This window comes from Camelus bactrianus, chromosome 21 (genome assembly GCF_048773025.1).
Source record: "Camelus bactrianus isolate YW-2024 breed Bactrian camel chromosome 21, ASM4877302v1, whole genome shotgun sequence".
Classification (NCBI taxonomy): domain Eukaryota; kingdom Metazoa; phylum Chordata; class Mammalia; order Artiodactyla; family Camelidae; genus Camelus; species Camelus bactrianus.
Window position 1 is genome coordinate 26,386,828 of NC_133559.1, and position 19,632 is coordinate 26,406,459.

At 34.3% G+C, this 19,632-nt stretch overlaps 1 protein-coding gene across 1 annotated transcript in view; it reads left to right on the top strand.

The window, feature by feature from the left end:
• The window catches only part of XPR1 (xenotropic and polytropic retrovirus receptor 1), a 164,152-nt gene that overhangs the window by 117,580 nt on the left and 26,940 nt on the right, over nt 1-19,632 (top strand). The window contains exons 10-11 of the mRNA XM_074349896.1: nt 5,162-5,333; nt 6,444-6,638. Of these exons, the coding sequence (XP_074205997.1) occupies nt 5,162-5,333; nt 6,444-6,638 (367 nt within the window). The remainder of the gene's footprint in view (nt 1-5,161; nt 5,334-6,443; nt 6,639-19,632) is intronic.

Sequence of the window (19,632 nt, forward strand, 5' to 3'; positions counted from 1 at the left end):
ATACTGTAAAAAATCACTCTGGGCAGGGACTTCTGCTTACTCCTAAATTAAACCAGCTCTATTTTGAAAATCAATTTGAGAATGTTTTCGTATAATTATCTCTTAGATTATGAATTACAGCTAGTAGTAGATTGAAGATTAGTGATTAAGTTGAACAATGTCCACAAACTTTCAGAATTCCCGTAATTATTGTCTTACTTTATTTTTCACCTTATAAAGTATATTGCCTTGAAAACTATATTTTTTGTTTTGTTTCCTTTTGTATACCCCTTAGGGTTAGCAGAATTATTTTTGTCCTTAGCAGTATGCTCCCTATATCTAGCATTAACTGAATTTTAAAATCTGAAGACATAAAATGTGGCCTTCCTATTAGAAAAACATAGTAAGCACTCAACAAATTAAAAGCAACCTGCGTTTCAATACAGATAAGGATTTATAGCAATCAGAAAAAGAAAATGACCCAAATCTTGTTTTTTCCCTCCAAAGTTGATTGTACGTTTACTTGTATTTCTTATTTCTTGCACTAGGATTTTTATCACAAGTTGAGAATCTCCTTCTTTTCCACCAACTTCACTAAATATAAATAAATAAAAACAAATCATTTCCTTAAGTATAGCACCTCTGGGCCTACTTTTGAGTTTGAATTCTGAGTGTGGAACTCAGAGTACAAGAGTATTTTGATAAGATGACTTATACCATCACCTTCAGTGTATTTTGTCATCATCTAGAAAACATGCTTTTTAGAGCATTTTTTTTTTAAAACAGAAGAAAAATTTGAGCCATTTTTTTTCTCTCTTGAAATTTATACTAAAAATAAATCATTTCCAGTTAGATTACTTTTCTTATTTTGAGATTGTCATTTTATTACTAGATTTTGCGGAGCTTTTAAACTGTTAGTTGCATAAAAATGTAGTATTCTTCTGATTACAAGGAAACAACTTTAAGATTATGAACACCTATTTTTCCTTCCTAAATTAATTGTGAAATCTCTATAGTTATTTTCAAATGAGATTTGAAAGACTCAGAAAACTCAGGTGTTAATATAATTTGCATCATTGCAATAACAAAATAATACAGTTGTGTACATTGTTTGCTAAGTGAGCATTTCCCCAGTGTACCCCTCTTTGTTTAAGTAGGAAGCTGCTATGATTCATGCATGACCAGTTATGCTTATTAGCAGAATGATCCCCTATTGAGTAGACATTTATCTGTGCATCTGCTGTGTGTTAATAAATGAGGACTTGTTGATGGAATAGGTTGGCAGTGATGATATAATAAGAAATAAGAGAATAATAAAATGTACTATCAGAAGCAGTGAAATACGGAAAGAAGCATTGTGGTTTGTTGTATTTGTAATAATTGTAAACAGTAAAAATGTTATTTATAGATTATTTTAATAGTAATTGGCCTTTAGACTTATTTTAATTCAATTCTCACTGAGAAACTTACCCTTCAACTTATTTCTAGTGAATTAACAAGAATTTTCCCACCCTAACTATGGTGTCTCTGATAATAGCATCTTTTAAAGCCTCATCCAAAGTAAATTACATTTCTTTTTTTCTTTAATTTTTATAAGAAACTGATTTATTTTGATATTAGCATTATATGTCAAATTAATACAGTTTATTTACATTCATTACGTCATACATCCTCTCTCTAGATCTATATTCCCCCTAGTTGGAAATCCAGTTAGGAAGCGTAAACAATGCCTCAGATTTTCTAAATAAAAATACCAACTTACTCTTACGGAAGGCTACATCAAGTTTTTAAACTAGGTCCTTTGCTATATTATTTGGGAATGGGTTTTTCCAATATTTTCTTCAGTTGTATAGTAAAATTTTTACACATCTCTATTATAAGAATAGATTAGAGAAATGTTCTCATTTCTCTGCATTGTTCTGGACATTTTATATTTATCAACTTGTTTAATTCTTTTAGTAAACCATGAAGTTGGAGCTGTTATTAATCCACATTTTATAAATGAGGAAACTTGTTCAGAGAAGCTAAATGAGGTCACATAGCCAGGATGTAATGGAGATGGGATATAAGCCCAGGCAGTCTGGCTCCATAATCTGTGTTCTTTAACACTACCTTTTAGCAGTTAGACCTGGTAGTTACTTTATCTAAGATGTTTAACTTTGATCTAGTAGGTCAACTAATGGAATCTAAAAATCAAATTTGGAAAAAATGTGATTATCCACAAGCCTCTAAAAAATAGAAATAAAGACTTCATCTCCTTGACTACACTAATTTAGAAGGTGATATTAGCATATATTCTTTGTAGTAACTTACTAGTGGCTTTTTTGTTTATGTGGGTTAACATCATATAAGATTGTCTCTAGCTTTCTTCATATTGTTACTCAGTGAATTGTTACCATTTTAATCAAAATCACAACGAGGTAGAAGTCGAAAGACCTTAGTCAGGGTAAGAAAGGAAGGAGGATTCTCAGTTAAAAAGGAGAATTCAGATCAATCTAAGATGAATTTGACTATGTGTAAGTGTCCAGGAGTTAAATATGATCTGTTTATTTCCACCGCCTCTCACCCTACCTCTCTGACCAAGCTACTTGCTCCCTTCTTTGCATTTGCAGGGTGTTTTATGTACACATCTATAATAGCAGTTACTACCCAGTGCTGTCGTTATTTGTTTAGGTATTTATTTGCCCAAAGAGACTGTGAATCTTTGAGGGTACAGATCATGTTTTGTTTATTCGGACATATAGTAAATACTCAGTAAATCTTTAAGTGCATGAATGAGTATAATTATATTCTTTCTTTCATTAGTTGTCTTATACCAACATTTACCCCTCCCTTATTTCCTTCTTTTTTCATTTTCTCTCTTCTGTAAATTTTTCCTGCCTCCCAGTTTGTACTTTATGTCACTGCTTTCCTTTTTTTAATCCATCCTATTGTGGGACACAATGTGGTGGGCCAGTGTCGCAAGCAGTAAAAGAATTTACCAAAGGCAAAGGATGAGGATAGAAGAAGAGTTTATTAGTTTGCGCTGCCATAGACAACAGCAGGCCACACAGACAAGCGGTGCCCATGTGCACACCGAGGGCCGGGTATTGGGGTCTTTTATAAGGTAGGGTTACAAGGTGCCTGATCAGCTTGTGTACAAGCCTCTGTTTGGTTGTGGGTGAGGTAGAAGTTTAGGGTCTGTGAAGGGCAGTGGGATTTATGACTCTGATAAGTGGACAGAGACAAGCCAGCCTGAGCGACTGTGAGATTTGGCCTTGCCTAGGACTGTTAGTTTATTAGGGCAACATGCCCAGTAAGAATGTACTTTATCTGATGAGGGATCACAGGCAGACATCTGAGAGCCCAGGAATAGGAGTCGTTGGACTTTGAAGGATGTCAGCTGGCCACACACATCCCTGTGTCTCTTTGTTTTATATTTAATACTCTCTCCTCTCCTCTGCTCTTACAGAGGTTTTCTATAATAGCCATGTTTTAAGACTAGGTTTGGCAGGTTGTAAGAGTAATGGTAGTCTGTCTCATGTCAGTGAGAAATGAGAAATTTGCCATAGCCTACCAGTTTCACAAAAGCCCGTAACTACAGACTAAGTTAGACTTCCTGATCCTTTGCTGTTATATCCTAAATTATCCTCTTCCTTATGTCTCTTTAAATCTTTGAAGCCCATTCTGCACCTAGAATTTCTTAAAATACTATATAAACTGGTACCAGAACCTCTTCATGCATAAGTGATTAACATGTCAATCCCTAACACCCCTCACCCCACCCCAGCACTCCCCACCCCAAAAAAGAATTTGCTGTATCTGAAGCTGATGGTTGCAAACAGTGTAGCTTGTCTGGCTTACTGAACAACTTACTTGAAAGAGTAAGCGAGTGATAAAGAAACCATGGACTCAAAATATATGAGCTCCAGAAAATAATGTCTAAAGCCTGTATTGTGTCCTGCAGACCCCTAGTCTAATTTCCAAAGCTCCAAAGCAATATCTGTCATAGATAATTGATACCTAGGATTGATTTGTAAACTAGCCGTTTGTCTCCCTGAAATAATTAAGGGAATTATTTAGAGAAAGAATGAAAGAACTGGCCAAGTCTGAGAGGAGAGAGCCAGTGTCTCAGGCTGAATATGTCCATTAAATGACTATACCTAGATGACAGGAGAGCTATAGATTTAGACTCATTTTCTCAAAACTGATGCTTAGAATTCCTTGTTTTAGGAAATCCATTTTCTGTGTAAGATAGAGAGGGTCTGACAGCGTGAGGATGAAAGCTGCCTCATCCCATCTTCACTTCACTCTAGGTCTCTCAAGGCATTCTGGACAATTTGAGCCTATTTCTGGTGATTAGTGTCTGATAATCCCTCTCTCTGCAATGCCAGGATTTTCCTTTGCAGTAACAAACAGGCTTCCACAGAATAGGGTCAGGATGTGTTTTTCTTATAGGTCTTCTGTAAAATTGGAATGTGGATAATACCTAGCTCATGGAATTGTTGTAGTTAATGGATTGTAAGAAATGCATTATGAGAAAATTACATAGCATGGATTAGTGCTCAGTACATTTAACGTAAATTTATTTATCATTGTTTTCGTAACAGTGGGATGTGGACTGGTTTTTGTGGTGTAATTTCAAGACAAATACAATGATCACCATGGCATTAGTGAAATGAAAATGACTTTCATTAGAGAATAAGGCGTGCTTCAGACGAAGTACCATCCTTCCCTTCCTGTCCTTTGTAAGCAAAGAGGAGCTCGGTGTTCAGTTAGCTAAGCTCCTATTGCTAAAATGGCAAGATATTCCAGAAATTATTATGGCACATGGGTCTCCAGCAAAAATTGTCTTATACCCTAAAGCAAAATGTCCTCTCAGTGCGTCTGCCTTCTGCCACACTCTCTTTGCTTTCAACTTTAGCTCTTCCCGCCTCTCTGCTTTCTGTCTTCTAACTGTAGCTATTCCTGACTTTCCCCTGCCCTACTCCTTTCATTCTTTTCTTAGTCACCCATTCAACTCATAACCTTCATTACTAATTCCCAACCTAGCCACTGTTGCCAGGTCCCTGTGTTTGTGATTGATTCATTGGTTTCCATTTTATCAACTAGAGTAATCATGCTACAAAGTCAGACATGAATTAGAGAAATTTAATAAGAATTTTCTTGTTTCTGTGTTTTCTGATTTTTTTCTTCCTCCCAGTTTCGAGTATTTACAGCCCCCTTCCATAAGGTAGGCTTTGCTGATTTCTGGCTGGCCGACCAGCTGAACAGCCTGTCAGTGATACTGATGGACCTGGAATATATGATCTGCTTCTACAGTTTTGAGCTCAAATGGGATGAAAGTGGGGGCCTGTTGCCAAATGATTCAGAAGGTAGGGTATGAATGTGCATCCACACTGCTGAACTGCCAGTGAAACCAAGAAACACTGGGAATGATAGCTGAGAAATTTAAGATCATCTAATAATATTACAGACTTAATTAAATGTACTTGGCACTCTGTTAGCAGTCTCTTTATCTGATATAATTGGCTCTTAAATCATATATTATAATTTTAGCCATTCATTTGCCAGAAGATTTACAACTTACATTTAAAGAATTTTAAAACTAAAGAAGTTCTGGTACATTGGTAATTATATCACAGATAGATGCTTTAGTGCCAACAATTGCCATCACAGTATTGCATTATAATGATTAAAAATACTGATTATTGAGAGCTAGATCAAATGCTTTGAGAAAGTGGTTAGAGATTGTTTTTTAATTCTTATTGGGGACCTTGTTTTTCTTCTGGCTCTTTTTCTCACTCTTAGTTTATGCCAGGAGTTCAAGTTATTAAGGAATTTTACTTTAATGACAAAAGCCAAATTTAGACAGATTATGTAATATCTAACTCACAAAAGTTAATGAAGCCAGTGCCAACATATTTTCAGTAGATAACAGCAGATAACAACTCTATTGTTCGTTGACCAACTATGATACGTTTCCAGAATTTGAAGAATTGATTTACCAACTCCATTCTTCTCATTTTAAAAATACAAAATCTGCTTTGTTTTTTAAAAGGAGAACAAAAGCATGAATGAACAGCCTATAGTAGGTGTATTAATTATAGTGTTTTGGAGTTCACTGGAGTCACCAGTGATATTTGTAAGTTTTCCAGATGTTTCAGGCTACAGAGCTAACTTAATTTTTTTTCCTCTTTGATTAGTATACTCATCTCCTAATTTTCTTATAGTTTTGCCACACTCCAAAGAAGGTGATTCCAGAACAGATAGAAATCTGAGAGGGCAGATTTTCCTACTAGGCCCCACTATGTATTTACCACTATGTATTTGCAACCTTACAAGTGCAAAGAAGAAAGTGATTCTGAAACCCAGGTTTCTTGCCTTTATGTAAGTTCAGGTAGTTACAGTGTATGACTGAATGATGTGAATAAGTTGTTGTTTTTTTTTTAATTGTAATTTTTTCTTCTTTGAAATCTTCACAGAACCAGAAATTTGCCACAAATATTCATATGGTGTGCGGGCTATTGTTCAGTGCATTCCTGCTTGGCTTCGCTTTATCCAGTGCCTGCGCCGATACCGAGACACAAAAAGGGCCTTTCCTCATTTAGTTAATGCTGGGAAATACTCCACGACTTTCTTCACGGTGACGTTTGCAGCCCTTTACAGCACTCACAAAGGTATTCTATGATTGTGAAGAGATTTTTCAAAATCCGATTTTCACCACTTGAGTCTTACTTTTTGGTTATCTTTCCATTTATTGTGCTCTTTTGTCCCACTGAATCTCCTGTCCCCTCAGTTACACTAGTTTGTTCTTGAACACGATTTTAGTCTTATTCCAATATATACTAACAAGTGCCTTTAAAAAGAATAAAAGTCATGCAGAATAGGAAGGATTTGTGATAACATTTGAAATCCTGAATTACGTTTGATGGACTCAATCCAAGATACCTTGGGTTTTCATTTGGTTTTTTTTAGACTTGTTCATTAATGAGGTTGGGAAATGCTAGGTAAAATAGATTCCCTCTGGCAATCATGTATATTTTTAATCGCTTTCCTTCACCCAGTAGTAAGGATTGTTTCCAGCCCATTTAACTGCAAATTGAGTTCCGGGATCTCTCTAGTTTCTTATCTCCATGGCAACCAGTTATTACTTGAGACTGCTCTTCTGTTGGGAGGAGAAAAAAGCTTTTAGGTTCTGAGCCACATGCAGTCACTCCTTTTGAATTTTTAACCTTTTTCTGAGGACTGTCAATCAAAGATCTCACTTCCTTTTACTAAGGTGCTTTCCTCCTTTGTCTATTTAAATCAATATCAGCCCACACCTTAGAGGCTGCCCTCTTATCTGTGGGTGGTAAAGAAATGTTACTAATTGAAATTATTACAATTACTTTTAGATACTTTGGTAAAATAATTTTTTTCTGGTGATTTTTTTTTAATTGAGATGCTGTATTCTAGGAGCCTTAGCTACTGTGCTAGAATTGCTGCTTATCTAAAGTGTGTCTGATGGTCCTGAAAGATTAGGGTGGTTTTTCTGTAAAGCTTGCGATTTGGTCCAGCAGAACACCTTTTAACATACTTCCATTTTTTGCAGTAGATTCTGCAATTATAGTAATAATGATAATGCAGCCAATAACTTTACGACTATGGAGTCTCTCTTGTTAAATGATGTAATTTAACTAAGTATCTCAGTGAAGGAAACACATCCTAAAGCTCTCTTAATTATTTTTTCAATTCCTGTCTTGCTTGCACCTGTTTTTTGGCTAGCTCCTCAGACACCCCACTGCACTTGCTTACTTGTCAGTCAGCATGAGTTATTGGTAGGTTTTGTACTCAGATTTTGCATCTTACCCTTTCTGCAGGTCTCCCCCTTCAGGGATTCCACCCCCTAAATATCCATCTGTTCCATCATTCCTAACTGTTCTAGAGGCACTGAGACTGATTTTTCTGTGACTAGAATGAAAAGGGTATTGGGAACACCCTCAGCCAAAAAGCCACAAACTCACAATTCTTATTCTTTGTTGTCAGTATCTTTTCAGAGTAAGCTTAGGCTTTGTGCCCGCTTTTGGTGGCTTTTTAGTGCCTTCTAATAGTTATTCTGTATTTTTTTTAAATTTAATTGACTTATAATATTGTATTAGTTTCAAATGTACAACATAATGATTCGATATTTTTATATGTTACAAAATGATTGTAAGTCTAGTTACTGTCTGTCACCATACAAAGTTATTACATTGTTATTGACTATATTCTGTATGCTACATCCCCATGATTTAATTATTACAATGGCAAGTTTATACCTCTTAATCTCCCTCACCTATTTCACTCATCCCCCAACCTCTCTTTCCTCTGGCAACCACCAGTTTGTTCTTTGTATATGAGTCTGTTTCTGTTTTGTTTGTTTTGTTCATTTGTCTTGTTAGATTCTACATGTAAGTGAAATCATACAGTATTTGTCTTTCTCTGTCTGAAATATTTCACATAGTACCCTCTAGGTTCATTCATATTATTGCAAATGGCAAGATTTCATTCTTTTTTATGGGTGAGCAATATTCCTGTGTGTGTGTGTGTGTGTATACACACACAACTTCTGTAGACCACTGCCTTGTAGTATAGTCATTTTAACAATATTAATTCTTCCTATCCATGAAAGCTCCCATAATTACAACTTTTGCTATAGAATGCTGGTTTGCAGTCCAGGCATGCATCATGATTCAGAGGTTAATAGAGAATTTATAAATCAGGCAATTGATTTGATACATGGTACCCGAATGGCTCAAGAACCCTTTACTTTTCTCCCATCCTGGGTAAAAATGAGTATTTTTTTTGGTTGAATATTTTAGGACATAATGTATCTTTAGCTGTACTGGTGCTAATCAGTAAGAAGCTGAATATCTGAATTCGTCAAATCTGCAAACAGTCCAATCTAAAAACCTAAAGCTAGAAACAGCAGTTTGGATGGTATTATCTTCAGACTTTTTTTGCTCATGTACCCCTTCAAAGAACTTTTTAAACTGTATTATTATTTTATTGTTTTTATTTTATTATTTTAAACTATATTACTTCTAGGACATTTTTAAGTTTAAATCTAAACCTTTTTACCTTAAGTGTAAATAATTACAAAAAAATAGTTTCCAATGTATTTTATTTTTTATTGAAGTGTAGTCAATTTACAGTGTACACCAAAACAATTCAGTTATATATATATATTTTCCAATTCTTTTCCATTACAGCTCATTACAAAAAGTTGAATATAGTTCCCTGTGCTATACAGTAGGTCCTTGTTGTGCAAAGGATAAATTTTATGACGGGGGAAGTGTAGAAAATGGTGAGATAACCTTGTTCAGACTCAGGAATCTGGGTCTTTTCAGAGAACTAGCCTACAAGAGTTACCATGGTAACAGCATTATTGGGGGCATTTTCAAGATTGTTTCAAAGGTTATGTCTTATATTATGCTGCATGATTTGTTAAAATGGAAGTGCAAGAGTTAACTCTATACCTAGATCATTTTTTAAAACGTGAGGGAAGGGGTTTAAGCCCATTTTAGAAAGAGTAAGTATGATAGTATTGCAGCTAGCCCTCACTTGTAGTAAGAAGTAAACACACTAAAGATTTCAGTATACTTTGTTTTCTATCATTGATTTTAGAAATAAAGAAATTTAGTTAGCAGCCAATCTCCGTATTTTTAAGAATTCACATTTCATTACAAGCAAGTCAAGTCCTACAAGTTTTTTGTTGGAATTGGGAGTAGAGGAGACAGGAAAGTGCTTAAAATGGTTTTTGTGTGTCCTTGAGGTTTCTTGGCTTTAGCAAGGAAAAGCCTGTGGGAGGTACAATAATAGAAATAGCCATTGTGTTCTTTCTAACTCATTGATGGGGAGAGAGTACTTCATTAGATGCTCTGTTTTTCATTTATAGTTTCTAACGTTCTAAAATATTTACAAATTCTTAGTGGATTTTGTTCTTTGCTATTCTCTCAATACATAGAAGGAAAAAAATCTTCTTTTAAAAATACTTAATATTTTACTTTAGACTTCTCTGTTAGCATTCGCTATTAGTTGTTTAAAAAATACTTGAAAAAAAGAGATTCTCTACTCACTTAAAAGCTGAGTTCGTTTATATTTATTTGCCTGATTGTTTTCCAGCACCCAAATCACTTGTATCTTCTAGATCGCTTCTTGTTTAACATTCTGTAAGGGGTGCTGTGCCCCCTAATGAGGATTCCTCGGCAGTAGTTCAGTGCCTTCAGTGCAAATAGTCATCTCATTGTTTTGGGTGAGCACACACAGTCCTGAAGTGCTTCCTCTCTGGGGTATGGCCAGTTTGTTACCCTTTCTACTCTGAATAATAGCATCTACGCCAGGATTTCTAAATTTTAGTCTTGTTATACTATAATAGAAATGCTATTTTTTTTTTAATTTCTAGGGAAACTTTTGTTCCATTAACTTTTTAAAGACGTACACAAATTTTTTTAAAACAACTTATTTGAATAAATGCTTTCATTTTGGGCTTACTGTTGGAAGTAGCTCAAATCTTTAACCCTTCTGAAATTGGATATATTTTACTATAGTTCTCTAACCTAACTAATAATACAGACAAGAAATAGATTATTTTAGAATTCACATTTGTCAGCATTGGCTTTAATCCTGCTAATGCCATTAAATCAAATTTGAGATATTGTTTATTTCTGATTATTAATTTGACTTTAACAGTATTTTTGAGTAGCTTTTATCTACTTGGCATTGTGCTGATTTTAAATGATTTCATAAACATTACACTAATAGCCCACTTACAGTTCACCTTAAATTGCTTTTATAATATTAATTATAGCTTTGAATAAATTTTATATCATCTTTGTCGTTTAAAAGAAGAAGTTTTTTTTTAAAAAAAAGTATCCTTATACTCTGATGCTGTTTTTGGTCTTTTCTCTAATCTTTGTTTTCTTAATTGCTCTTGCAACTAACAGATGTAATTTGTTAGCATTTCTATGTAAATTGTGTTGCTTTTGAAACATTCATGCGCAACAATTTAAAGTTTAAAAACAGTCTCTACTATTGTTCAGATATTGGTAGAGGATCTGTGATATTTAAAAGAACAAGCTGAAAATTATTTATGAATTCAACTTACGGAATAATTTGTCTAATTGGAAAAGAAGTTAAATACAATTACAAATAAAATTTTAAATTTCAATTTATGTTTGATATTATATATAATTTTACATGACAGTATTATTGGTGAAAACTATAAACATCAAAGAAGGTTATAGTATCTGGGTATTTTCAGCAAAAAGAAGAGAAAAAATGAGCAGGCAAATGAATTATAAGGCCTTCAGTTCCTGGTGGGTATATGTTACTCTAGGGAACATAAGTCATAGATTATACATGAGTGTCTTTCTTTCAGAATTTCATAGTATAATATAATAAGTGTGCTAATCAGATATTGCTACATAAGAAACCACCTCAAAAGTCAGCAGCTTAAAGCAGCAGTATTTCATCCTCCTTTATACATCTGTGGGTCAGCTGGGAACTGGTGGAACTGGCCTGGGCTCAGCTGGAGAGCTGGAACTGCTCCAGGCCGCTGTTTCCACCAGGCTTTTGGCTTTTCCCTGTACCTTGTGTTTGTTACATTTTTGTTCATTTTGGGGCCCCAGCCAAAGGGACAGCAGTTATCCAGGGAAAAACTTCACATGGGGCCAGCAGAAACAATTCCTGTTGCACAAACACATTTTAAGTCTGTGCTTGCTTCATATCTGCTAACCTCCCACTGACCATCCTGAACAGCCAAATCAAATTATTAGATCCAGCATCAATTGGGTAAGAGTCATGGAAGAAAGGAGTGGGTATTTTTAAACTGTAATATAATCACCACAAAATGAAAATCAATTTTGACTGATTTTTCTAATTGGAAAATGATATAAACATAATTTTGCAGAATAAATAAACATGGCTAATAAACATATGAAGAATGTTCTTCTTCACTGATAGCAAAAGATATGCAAATTAAAATCATTTAATCAAAGAAGTGATGATGCTTGTTGCTGGCAAGGATGTAGAGAGATGAACTTTCTGTTGATTGTAAATTGGTGAACAATTTGGTAATTCTATCAAGAGTCTTAAAATCATTCATACCTTTTGACCTAGTAACTCCCTTTCCATAACTTTTTCCTAAAAAAGTAATCAGAGAAGTGGGTAAAAATGAATATATGTTCACAGCAGTATATAGTAAAAAACTAAAATAATCTAGTAAATGTCCAGCAGTAAGAGAATAATTTAATTATAGTGACTGTGTGGTACATACAGGGGCTTGTCAAAAGAAACCCAAAGCACCTGCATATAGTAGATGAAGAATAATATTTTAAAGCTAAAAATTATTGAATACTCCTATAGACTAACACTTTTAGGCATTTAACATGTATTAAATCATTTAATCTTCACAGCAACCCTATGAGGTATTAGAATCAGAGCTGGACAGAACAGTAGTTAAAGTAGCAAAAGCAAACTTTATTCAGGAACAAATGCAATTGAGGAAAAGAGATCTCAGTACAGAACTCAGCTTGTTTCTGAATATAGAAGGAGCAAGTGGGGACTTATAGCCAAGGAGCAGGGTGGGAGTCAGTGGGTGGAAAATTACTGGCTAAACTGACTTAACAGAAGTTTTCCTGTAAATAGACGGGGTGATCAGATGCCAAGGGTGGAGGATGAAGAATCTGATGAAATATCAGGGTGATCGGAATATTGAGGATAAAGGTTCCTCTCAAAACTGACTTAGCGAGATTCTTCCTACAACTGGGTAATGCATGTTTGAAAAGGACCAACACCAAGTTTGAGGTCTAGAGAGCTTAGAGGACCCTGACTCAAATTAGGTCAAGGAGAGTCTTTGTCAGAGGTGATCACTTGTTCATCATTTTTTAGGTGAGGAAATTGAAAACAGAAAGGTTGAGTTCCTTGCCAAAGTCCAACAGCTGTAAAGTGGAAGAACTAGGTTACGAATCTGAATACAACAGTATAGTTCTAAAGTCAAGTAACAAGGAGGAGACAAAGATAGAATTCACACCCAGGTCCTGTGATTATTTTTACTCTACCATACTGCCCTCTAATGTTACAGAATGACCTGAGCTCTCCCCAAAGGTAAAATGTTAAACTCATGGTAAGGAAAGAAACATCAGATAAGACAGTGTGCTGTCCCTACAAGTGCCAAATAAATTTGTGTTTGGGAAAGCACAGAGGTACATTGAGAGAGAATAATTTAAACTGACTTTTATGTGGATAGGTCCACTTTCTAATCCTTTTGTCCTAATGGCCACATCCGTGGAAAAACAAAGACATTGCTGGGAACTGGCTATTTCCACATTAACAGTGACACACTTTTATTAGTACGAGCAATGTGGAGTCAGCCCAACTATGTAAATAATTTCTCTCTGCCAGAATTGAAAGTCATTGTGGAATTGGAAGGGAACAAACACTAGCATATTAGTGTTTCAAGTGATGTGAGAATGGTTTGACATGTATAATTCGCTTAGAGTTGTATTCTTTGTTAGGGTCTTAAAGTCACTTCCTAAGAAATACCAGAGGTTATTAGGTATTTGTTAAAGCTGATTGGCTATTTCCTTAATATATATTGTTAATAAACATTCCAGCATGCTTCCTAGAATGTAGTAAACAAAATATGGAAAGACCAGTGAGCCTAATACTTGGTTTCATTGGCAGTATTTTGAATGAGGTGTAAGGTGTGGTTTTAATTGAAATGCTTAGAGTTTAAGAAATTTTTCTTATATTAAAAGCAGTATTTTCTTTATATATTAAAAAAATAGTGCTGCTACTTAATAGGGAGGAGAATAAAAGCATCTGCCTACTGTTTGTTTCTTTGTTTGCTCTCTTGCGGGATTCTCAGGGCTCTCTGTAAATACTTTCGGTTGTCTCTGAATAATACCCTAGAGCATATTTCGTTTAAAGGCAGAATTGTATTGCTTGCAACTGTTTTATCCTCACCAGGAAGTCTTCTCAGAGGAAATGAACATCTATCAGATAAAGTGAAATACTGACACTTACACAGCGTTTCAGAGCTGTTGTAGAAAAGACCAAATCACTGAGGAAGGATGAACTGAAAGTCTAGGATCTGTTGTATAATTTTCCTCTTCTCAGTTATGACTATATGACTAAGTATATTTCCTTCCTTAACTGAAAAAAATTTGTTATTTGAAGTCAATTTTTAAAATTTATCTTTTATTTACCCTTCTATTGCAGAAAGTGGAGTGTCTTCACTTAGGAAGCCAGATCCATCTCTTTGCTCAATTTTAGTCAAATCCTCTGCCAGGAAGAATTTTAGAAGCACCATCTTAATGAAGGGTACTACTTCATGTTGAGAGAAAGAAGATGGGCTTTGAAGTTACCACAACTAAGATAATTTAAGAGTATTTTACCATATCACTAGACTGAAGTAGAAAAACCATGTGATTGATCGATCATCTTGGTAGATGCCAAAGAGACACTCATTAATTAAAAATATATATAAGAATCATTCCCTAGTACCATCTCTAAAAAAATAAAGTGAATAAACCTAATTACCTCCTCCCTCAAAAAAATATAAGAATACTTCTTAAATATAGCAAGTGCTGGGTATATATTATGGTATACACACATATCCATATACATGTATGTATCACATACACATCTATCGATCAGAATCCCAGACCAGCAGCTAGAATCATGACTAAAGGTGAAATATTAGAGATGTTCTCATTAAAATCTGGACCAAGGATGTCTATAATCATCATCATTATTTCATATTCTGACTATCATTATTATACAAGAAAATGAAAAAGTAATAATATTAAAACTTAAAAGCATGAATAAAACTAACAGATAATATGGTGCTCTCACTTTATTTGCCCTTTTATTAGATTTTTTATGGTGAGTGTACAGTTCTTTTATAAACAGCAAAAATAGTTATTTTCATTAAAAATAAATTAAAAGGAAGTTGGTCTAGACTGTCTTTCTAAGGCCCCTTCAACTCTTTATGTTCTATTATTTTAGTGGAGCCAATGTGTAGCATCTTAGCACATGCTATTTCATTTTGAACCTGATATTAACCCTGAGAGAAAGTGGATATTATTATTATTATTATTATTATTATTATTATTATTATTATTATATTTTAATAAGTCAGGAAGGTTAAATTGCCTGCCCTGCCACATGGCAGTAAGTAGCAAAACCAGAATTCTCAGTCCCTGAATCCATTCCTTTTTCTACTCTCCAACAAGACAGCAAGATGTAAGGCTGTGATCCTCAAACTTTGGTATGTGTGTGAATTGCCATGGATTATTACTTTAAAAACGCATAATTTGGGGCCCACCTAATCCTGAATTAATAGGATTAGGGTGATGATCCAGAAATTTATATTTTTAACATAATTAAAATATAACTTACATTTTAATGTAGAAACAACTGGGTTTGCATACTGCTTTCTCTTACTGTGTTATGTGTAAGGTCTTGGACAGTTAAGCAGTGACTGGTAGAGATTGCAATAGGACATCCTGAATAAGGACATGGACTTTGGATCACTGTACCTTGGGCATGTTACCTGATAAAGAAGAAGTCCCCACTTCATAAGAAAGCTTTAAGGAAATATGTGTTAAAAAGTTTCTTAGGGAGGAATGAGAGCAGGGCAGAGACAGACCAGAAGTGTTACTCTAATGGAAGTCTCAACACACACACACACAAATCTAGAAAGAAGTACCAAGGGTTTTTTACTGACAAAAGGATTGTTTCCCCATCAGCTTTTGTTCTGCTTAAAGTCATTAGAGACTATGTAAACTTTTTTTTGATTAACACTCAAGGTGGATTAATACTGTGATTGATGAGATGGTTCCTGGATTAAATAGTTGAATAGGTGTTTCAGAAATGGCTGGTAAAATTTGGGATAATACAGGTTTTACTCTATTTCTAATACCCAGTTTGAAAGAAAAGGCATCAAATGAAGGTTTCTATAAAAAGGCTTCACAGTTTGGGACTCTGAGATTAAGAATTGTTTCAGATGGCTTTTTTAGATCTGGTATGTTATACTAGTTTAGAATATTGGCAGGTTGTGTGGAAAATGGTGGAAGAAGATTTTGCATTCCATCTCTATCTGTGCATGCCTCCTATTACATATACTCTCGCTTCCTTCTTTCTAGATCTGTTAATTAATCATCATGTAGAATATATATTGCTATTTTTTCTTATATTTCTTTATTTCATTTTTGTGATCTGTATTTATTTTTTATTCAGTTATTACTGTATCCTGCTATTATGACTGCTTAAGTCTTTTACAGTATCTCATTTCCATTTTTAATTGGCCATAATTTCAGTTTGTGTTTATGACTTAATTTTTTTCAGCTCAATTAAGAAAAATGTTGCTATCCATGTGAATGTAATACCTGAAGCTTTTTTACAGCTTCATAATAGAAGCACTTGAGACAGTATCAAAAACTTTTAGGACCTTTATATTTCTTTGGAAACTGATTGTAGTCAATAGCACTCCATTTAGTTGAATAAATGAAACTGTCTCTTTGCAGGAAAGACAGAAACACGCAATTTTATCCATTCCAGAATTATTGTTATTTAGTTATAATACAAAAGGAGTGAGGAGAGACTGAAGTCAGTCTTTAATAAAATCACTGAAGAGATCATTTGTTATTGAAGAGTCAGTAAATAAGTATACAAATAGTAAATTGTATATAAATACAATTTAGTAATTGAATTGCCTTCTTGATTACATCTATCACATCTGTTTTATTCGACAAACATTTACAAAACACGTACAGTGTGTCAGACTGTGCTAGATGCTAGGTATGAACAGATAAACACAACATATCTTGCCTTTAAGACATCTTCTTGGAGCCCACAGTTTAGTAAGGGAGAATGACAAAATAGAACATGAAAACTGTAATAATACTGTATTATCGGTATTGTGTAGGGTACTGAGGTGGTTCAAAAGAGGCAGTGGTTAACTCAGTAAGGATTTTGAGGAAGAGCCAAATTTTTTTAATTAAACTTTTTTTCCTCACATACAGTTGTTAGAGATAATACAGAGATCCCATATACCCTTCACACAGTTTCTCCAGTGGTAACATATTACAGAAGTATAGTATAGTGTCACAGCCAGGGTATTGACATTAATACAGTCAAGATACAGAACAAATCTATCACCACAAGGATCCCTCATGTTGCCTTTTTATATTCACACCCTCTTCCTTCCAGATCCTACTTTATCCCTAACCCCTGGCAACCACTAGTACTAAATATGTTCTCCATTTAATCATTTTCTTGTTTCAAGGGTGTTGTATAAATGGAATCATATAGTCCTGTAACCTTTTGAGATCAGCCTTTTTTTTTTCACTCAGCATAATTTCCTGGAGATTCATCCAAGTTGTTGAAAGAATCAATAGTTTGTTCCTTTTTATTGTTGAGTAGTATTCCGTAGTATGGATATACCATAGTTTAACCATTCACCCATTGAATGATATTTGTGTTGTTTCCAATTTCAGGCTATTGTGAATATAGCTGCTGTAAACATGCATGTACAGGTTTTTGGTGAACATAAATCATCATTTCTCTGTAATAAATGCCCAAGATTTTGATTGCTTGTAGTATGGTAGCTGTATGTTTAGTTTTTTTTACAAATTGCCAAACTGTTTTCCGAGTAGCTGTACCATTTTATATTCTCATCAGCCAAGTATGAGTGATCTAGTTTCTCTGCATCCTCACCAGCATATGACAATGTCACTCTTATTTCAGCTATTATTTTACATGTGTAACGATATCTCATTGTGGCTTTAATTCTGCTGAATGTCTTTTCATATGCCTGTTTGCTGTCTATATATCCTGTATGCCTATTTGTTTCTTTTGTCCATTTTCTAATTGGATTTTTTGGTTTTTTATTGTTGAGTTTTTAGAGTTCTTCATACATATTGGATACTAGCCCTTTGTTGGATAATATTTAACGATCAGTGGACTTGATTTTTTAATACAGTTCTAGATTTACAGAATAAGCACCATATACCTGCCTCGCCTCCATCATGCCCCCACTCTCACAGTTTTGCCTATTATTAACATCTTGCATTCGTGTGGTACATTTGTTGCAATCAATGAACCAATGTAAATAGAGTATTATTAACTGTAATCCAAAGTTCACATTAAGATTCCCTCTTTGTATTGTACAGTTCTATGAGTTTTGACAAATGCATAATGACATGTATCCACCATTACAGTTTCATATAGGATAGTTTCATTATCCTAAAAAATCTCCTGTGCTACATCTGTTCATTCCTCTCCTTCCCCCAGAGCAACCACTGATCTTTTTACTATCTCTATAGTTTTGCCTTTTCCAATATGTCAGTGTATAAGTCTTCTACTTTTTTTTTCAGTGATTGTAGAGGATCATATTGTTTAATTTTGGTGTCCATGTGTTCATTGCTAGTACATAAAAATACAGTTGATTTTTGTATATTTATCTTACCCTGTGACCATGCTGAATTCATTCATCCAAAGAGGGTTTTTTGTGCTTTTTTTTTGTATATTCCTTGGAATTACCCACATAAGCAATCGTGTCATTTGCACAAAGGGGCAGTTTTATTTCTTCCTTTCCAATCTCTATGCCTTTTGCTTCCTTTTTTTTTTTTTTTTTCTTTACCTTATTGCACTGGCTTGAGTTTCCACTACTGTGTTGGATGAGGATGGTAAGAGCCTTGCTTTGTTTCTAATCTTAGGGGGAAAGCATTCAGTTTTTTACCATTGAGTATAATAAGTAAAATTTCCTCAACTAATGCTATAGAGTTTTGGTTGAGGAAGCTTTATCAAGTTGAAGTTCCTCTCTATTCCTGTTTTTCCAAGAGTTTATTTTTTAAATCATGAATATGTGTTGAATTTTTTTTCAGATGCTTTGCCTAGATCTTTTGATATGATCCTGTCACTTTTCTTCTGAGTTTTAGCCCATTCTTGGTGAATTACATTACTGTTTTATGAATATTGAAACAGTGTAGCATCTTTGGAACATGATGTATAATTCTCCAAATATGTTGCTGAATTCTGTTTGCTAATATTTTGTTAAGAATTTTTACGTCTGTGTTCATAAGGGATAGTGCTCTGTACTTTTCTTTTTGTTTTCTGTCTTTGGCTTTGGTATAGGTGTAAAACTAATTTCATAAAATAAATTGGGAAGCTTTGTCTCTTCTCCTAATTTGTAGAAAATTCCTTTAAAATTTTAGTAGAATTCTCCATTGAAACCATCTTGGCCTGGAGATCTATTTTCAGGTAGCTTTTAAATTGCAAATTTAACTTCCTTAGTAGTTATCAAGACTATTTAAATTATATATTTCATATTGGGTGAGTTGTGATAGTCTTCGTTTTTTTGAATAATTTGGTCCATTTCATCTTAGTTGTCAAAATTTTAGAGTTATTTATAGTATTCCCTTATTGTCCATTTGATGTTCTCAGAGTTGGTGGTGATATCCCCTTTCATTCCTCATGCTGGTAATTTGTGTCTTCTCTCTCTATCAGCTATACTAGAGGTTTGTCATTTTCTTGATCTTTTCAAGGAACCAGCTTTTTGTATCATTGATTTTTCTCTCTGTTTTCCTTTTAATTTCACTGATTTCTCTGCTTTATTATTTCCTTTCTGCTTGCTTTTGATTTATT